We start from the raw sequence: 6,081 nt of genomic DNA, 5'->3' as shown, positions 1-6,081 counted from the left end.
CCAACATATAAGGATTTGGAGTACAGGAACTAAGCTATACAAATGCAAATAAGTGGAAACAGGCACAAAGTATATAAGCCACAAAATAATGTAAACAGTTTAAATGTATTGAATTTCTATACCGCCTTATGTATTCACATACCAACGTGACTATTCTACATTAACACATGCACCATAAGATCAAATGAGAAACAACTTGATTTTTATGGTGCTCGGAAAAAAAACCATAACCCCTACACCAACTAGGCCTATCGAGCCAACCGAAGGGTGAGACTGCCTCCAAGCACACTAGGCTCCGTCTCAACAACAGCTTCGCACTCATAAGGCTTCCTGCAGCCAGGGCAGCGAGCATCTTCTTCAAGAATCCTCTTATGGCAAAAGAGGCAAAGCCGAAAGCCACACAAGCAAGGCAAGAAACTCGTGTCTGTCAAATCGAGATCCTCACAGCATATAGGACATGATGATGGCATAGCAGAGCGACTCCAAAGGACACCACCACCGCAACGTCGGTCGGAGATTGGCAAGCTGTGCTGCTTGGACAAATTGGGCAAACTCTGGGGTCGAAATGCATCATCAGCCCTCCAAGCTCGGCAATTACCAGTCCAAGGAACCAAATTAGCACTCTCAGGTTTCAAATTCCGAGACCCTGAATTCGGCCCCCTGTTTGGATCTTCACAGTTCGATGAAGCCATTTGCACAACGGATTCATCGCCGTGTGAAGGAGGTGAATCAGAACAAGGGTTCTGGCGCTTGTCATTGGCGGCTAGAGCATCTGCCACAGCCTCCCAATCATCCAAGCAACCATCATCACCTTCTTCTTCCCCTCCTCCTTCCTCTTCTTCATCGTCATCTTCTTCTGTTATGTTTCCAGAGCAACACCCAGCGCTGCTGTAACTACTGCTGCTCCTACTGCTACTGCTCCCGCTACTGCTGCCACTGCTTCCAGTGAAATTCGTCCCAGAATCATTGCCTGTGGGGCTGTTAGCTGGTGATTCCGAATCGCTGTGTTGATGGATCAACCCGTCGTCTTCTTCCACCCTGTGCCTAGTCTCCAACTGCTCCAGCGGACGCTTGCCATGATTCCCGGATGACAATGGCAGCTCGTGGCCATCACTGTCGATTACATCCTTGCACCCCTTGCTCTTGACAGAACCTGATAAAAAACTCAACAAATCCGAATCGAACAGGATAGAAAAAATCATAAACATTTTTATCATCCTCACTTACCTTGGGATAACCATTGCTCACGACGCGCTTCAATTTTGTTCTGTTTCAATTTTGCAGACCTGTTGGTCTGGAACCCAAAGAAAATCAAGATTAGGTTAATTCGAACAGGGAGAGGAGAAATAAATGCGCATAGAGTACGAAAACATAAACAAAATCAAAATCAAAATCGAAATACAAAAAATTTCGAAAAATCCTTACCCTCTTCTTCTTGCCGAGGTTCTTAGTGTTTGCAGCTGAAGGAATAAGAGCGGCGGGAACTGAATCAGAAACCATGGTTGAAACTGCTGTATTGGATTTTCGACTAATCGGAGATTCGGAAAAACCCTAATTTGCAAATGAGAAGCAGCGACGATAGAAAATTCTAGAGAGAGAAACGTGAGAAAGAGAATAACAATGGATAACGGAAATTCCTCTGTGATCCTCTCTCGCTCTTTTTCGCATCAGAGAAAAATAAAGAATTGAGAGTCCAGGCTCAGTTTTTATATAGGATACATAATTACGTAAATACCCTCTCAATGTCTCTATTCTCGAGGCCATTAACTTAACGGTGTGTGTGGAAATTTGACGCTGAATAAGGGTAATGTACGGAAAAAGAAAGATGTACGAGATTGCAAAACGACGTCGTGAAATTCAAAAAAATCTGTAGTTCAAATTTCCTGATATTATCCAGTATTTTTAATTTAATTTCTTAATAATCAATAAAAAAACTAAATAGCCAAATTGAGTAATTTTTAAATCTAACTGGGATTTTCTTTTCTAAGAATTAAATTAGGAACCATATGATAATTATTTTAGGATAGATATATTAGAGAATGAGATATTAGGTAATACAAACATAATTTAAAAAAAATAATATATTTTTATTTTAAATAAATGTATGTAAATTTGTTCATTAAAAAAATAAGAACACAATTAAATAATTTTAGGTGATACTTATTATTTTTGTTTTCTTGTTTTTTACAGGCTATTATAGAATTGTGTGAATTTAATGTGCAGTATGTAAGATTACGTGAGCATGGTAAGATTTACACTCAGTGGTTCGATTGGATTCCACGACAACAATATGCTTTGGTGTTTAACAATGGATTTCACTAAAATTATATGACCACAAACCTAGTAGAGTGATATACGTAGTCTTAAGCATGGCAGGCTTTATGGAGGCCAGGGTCAATCAAAATAGATGCCTCATTGTGTTGGATCAAATGCTGGTAGTTTTGCACCTAATTCTTAGTAAATTCGATATTTACTTACTTGTTCTATTGGATTATGTACTACATTATGAACTGAATAAAATACTACGTTATGAAATATTTGTGTATTAGATTTTGTTGTAAGCTTATAAAAATTTATAAAAATTACAATAGTAGTCTTATAATAATATATGAACAACAATTATAAAAATTACTTGCTAAATGTTTTTTTTTACAAATTTAGTACATTTTTTAACTAACTTTTTTTTTGTGGAAGGGGTATATCTATTTGTGCTTCTACTTGTTGGGACAATCCTCAAGTTATACCCTTTACCATGTACATCTGAATTATGGAAATTTTTCGCACTTTCTACCCCATTTGCATTTTTCGCCTCTTTTGCACCTTCTGCACCACCTATATAGCATCAAGAACCACAATGATAAATACACTAATCCAGCAGAACGAACATTAACAATAGTTAAGAATAATAATACATTATTACCTGCATCGTCATCACCATTGCTATCATCGTCACTGTCGTCCTCGCCATCATTATCAGCCTCCGCCATTGGCGCTTGTACTTGGAGAAAATTAACAACATTACTGCGACCAATCTCTCTAGCGACCTCTAGATTGAATCACTCCGTATCGAGTCAACAGACCTTCTAACCCAATTGCATGGAAAAGGGCTACTACGTTGTAGTCTAAATCTACAAATGATCAATCTCGAGCAATTCGAGGCGATTGTCGACTAGACTGTGGTGCCTGCTTGTTAACTTCAGGAGGTTACGGCTAGGATTGTTGCACTTGCAGGGGAAGGTCGAAGAACAATTGATTTACATATTGCGACATGTTTATTTAAGGCACCAACTAATACAACTAACGGTTTAAAGATTGCTCAGCTGTGTCTTTTTGCTGTGATATAGAGGGTCGATAATATGCTTGATAGGGTGGCATGTGTAGTGAGTGTTGATGAGCGAAAATTAAAACTCACGGATTGTTGCACTTCAGGAGGTTACGGCTAGGATTGTTGCACTTGCAGGGGAAGGTCGAAGAACAATTGATTTACATATTGCGACATGTCTATTTAAGGCACCAACTAATACAACTAACAGTTTAAAAATTGCTCAGCTGTGTCTTTTTGCTGTGATATAGAGGGTCGATAATATGCCTGATAGGGTGGCATGTGTAGTGAGTGTTGATGAGCGAAAATTAAAGCTCACAGATACCGACAAGTGCTCCAGATCGTTCAAGTAATACCATGGTGAGTGAATATTGTTCCCACGAGGATTAAAGGATTGAGAAAGCAAATATCATACTAAATACCAAACTAGATTGATAAGGGCAAAACTTGTATCTTGCTTGGAATCTTGAGTGCTTGAGAGACAATGAACTTGGATGTTGATTGAGAGAAGACAATGATAGTGAGAGTCAATGACTTCGAAGATGTATGCTCTTAGAAAAACCAAACCTTATTTACTTATTTTGAAGTATGTAAAGGTCTTTCACGTTAAATTTTTAGTAACTGATTTCTAATTCCTTGGCTTCTCAATTTCTCTTTAATTAACTAGTCATCAGTTAATTAATTAAAGAGGTTAAGCATAAAAACTGATTTAGTTTCTAATAAGATTTAAAAGTAGTCTTTAGGTCAAATTATGTGTCACATATTCAAGTTAGTCATATCCAGTTAAACCTTAGAAGGAAACATAATTTTCAAAAGTTGTTCTAATTCGAATTATATGTCACTTATTCAAAATTAGAATGATTGAAAATCATGTATATGTCGTACACTAATTGAACCACTATTCCTAGCCGAATTCAAAGAGTCATATGAAAGAGTTTTCAAGTTTTTAATTCAAATCTTAAAATTTTCAAATATAATAAAAGAATTCAAAACATGATTAGCATACCTTTCGATACCATTAAGCCGTTAAGGGATGAAGAATGGATAACTCAATCATAAATAGATCAATGCAAGAGTTTAAAATAAAATAAACTTTGATTAATAATCCATAGAAAACATAAACAGAGCTCCAAACCCTTTGACAAAGAATTAGTTACCCATGAAAGAAAAACAAGAAGAAAATTGTGCTAAGGAACGGAGGGTTGTTCTCTCTGTGAACAAAGTTTCCTTATTTATATCTTAATTCTAGAATTCAAATTCAAACAATCTTAATCTCATCTTTTGGAGAGAAAGATAAGATAACTAATTACTGAATTCAAATTCAAATCAAAACAATAATTCAAATTAAATCCTAACAACCAAATCTTTTATGTTTCTAGAAAGAATTAATAACTAATCCTCTAAAGTTTTGAATATCTTGGATATGATAAAGGCTTCTAATGAGATAGGTAATTGAAATTGGACCTTAATTATTGCATCTTGAGAGTTGGAATTATCTTTACGCCAGGCTTATTCTAGAGGTTATTGGGCATAAGCCCAAAATTCACTTCCAGTGAGCGCACATGCCGGGCGTGTGTTTTGGAAGCTTGGAGGATCGCCCAGCAGATGAAAGGGAGAAGCAGGGACCGCCGGGCGTATGGTATGGCCACTAGGCATGTAAGGAATGAATGAGGGTGGCCATCGGGCGTGTGGATTGGCCGCCAGGCGTGTGAGCATGGCTGCCGAGCGTGCCTCTATGTGCTTCTTGGCTCCATTTCCTTTTTTCTTAAGGTATGATTTTGTTTTTTAAGCCACGTTTTTGCTGTACTTGTATTTTTTTTGTAAAAAAAAGTTTCAATTCTTGTCTATTTTTGAGATATAAACTCTTGAAAACATAGAAACACTATTCTAACTCCAAATATTTGATTATTTATGAAATTCAATTAGAAAATATAAGAAATTTGATTAAACCCTAAGAAAATAGATGAAAAAGAACTTTAAAAATCGTTTAAGATAACGTGTCATCATGTGTGAGTAGGGGAATAACTGACTGAAGAATAATGGTCCAGACTCAGTGTATGGTTGTGTGTACATGTAAGTGGTGTGGAAAGGAAGTTGGCAGTTGGTATGGGTGCATGATGAGTTATGGCTGTTGTTGTGACTGTGCCTGTTGCTGTAGTTGTTGCTGTGGAACATAACCAGTCAATCATAGATGAGCTTCATATGTCTCATTGTATCATTGTATATACTAATCAGATGCTTAACAGTGTAGTACAGGATCATTAACTAGAACGAAGGTCAAACAGTTTGTCTATCTCATAATGCATATAGAATGCTCAATATTTCAATTTTTGTTCTTTGGTCCGGTCAGGACCACGTTGTGAGCTTCTACAAGATGAGTAGCTTCTCCAGGAACTTTCTACGATAAATTGAACTGCCTCCTTACCTTATCTGATGCATGTCACTCAATACACTCAAATGATATTAGTGGCACGGTTGCACTCCATATTAAGCGATGCTACAAAATGTCATTTGGAGCGACAATGTTCCCATACGATCATGATTGTACGAGTTCCACACAAACTGCAAAAATATAACAAAACAAATGTATAAATATAAATAAAAAATAATTCACAATAATACTAAGAACTCTATTAAATAGAACAAAAAAATTACCCCGTCTGTAGGAATATCATCTAGCAATTGCCTGATATATATAAGAGATGGTCCACTTTTTGTATCCATGAAATTTCTATTATTCAAAATCAATACATTTAAGT

At 36.7% G+C, this 6,081-nt stretch overlaps 1 protein-coding gene across 1 annotated transcript; it reads right to left on the bottom strand.

Annotated features, from left to right (window-relative positions):
• Positions 1-248: 248 nt before the first annotated feature.
• Positions 249-1,660, bottom strand: LOC107493025 (uncharacterized). Its single transcript, XM_021142098.2, has 3 exons — positions 1,426-1,660; positions 1,228-1,294; positions 249-1,153 (listed from the first exon to the last, which is right to left on the bottom strand). The coding sequence occupies exons 1-3, from the start codon at positions 1,498-1,500 to the stop codon at positions 249-251; spliced, it is 1,047 nt and encodes a 348-aa protein (XP_020997757.1). The 5' UTR covers positions 1,501-1,660.
• Positions 1,661-6,081: the final 4,421 nt, after the last annotated feature.

Source organism: Arachis duranensis, chromosome 1, assembly GCF_000817695.3.
Source record: "Arachis duranensis cultivar V14167 chromosome 1, aradu.V14167.gnm2.J7QH, whole genome shotgun sequence".
Classification (NCBI taxonomy): Eukaryota; Viridiplantae; Streptophyta; class Magnoliopsida; order Fabales; family Fabaceae; genus Arachis; species Arachis duranensis.
Note: the sequence above shows the minus strand (reverse complement) of the source record. Positions and strands in the feature narration are given on the sequence as shown.

Bases quoted from the DNA above. Each gene is read 5' to 3' on its own strand.
- LOC107493025 (XM_021142098.2), bottom strand. From the start codon at position 1,500: ATGGTTTCTGATTCAGTTCCCGCCGCTCTTATTCCTTCAGCTGCAAAC. The intron at 1,295-1,425 runs GTAAGGATTTTT...TTTGGGTTCCAG, and splicing joins ACCTCGGCAAGAAGAAGAGG to ACCAACAGGTCTGCAAAATT. The intron at 1,154-1,227 runs GTAAGTGAGGAT...GTTTTTTATCAG, and splicing joins TGAGCAATGGTTATCCCAAG to GTTCTGTCAAGAGCAAGGGG.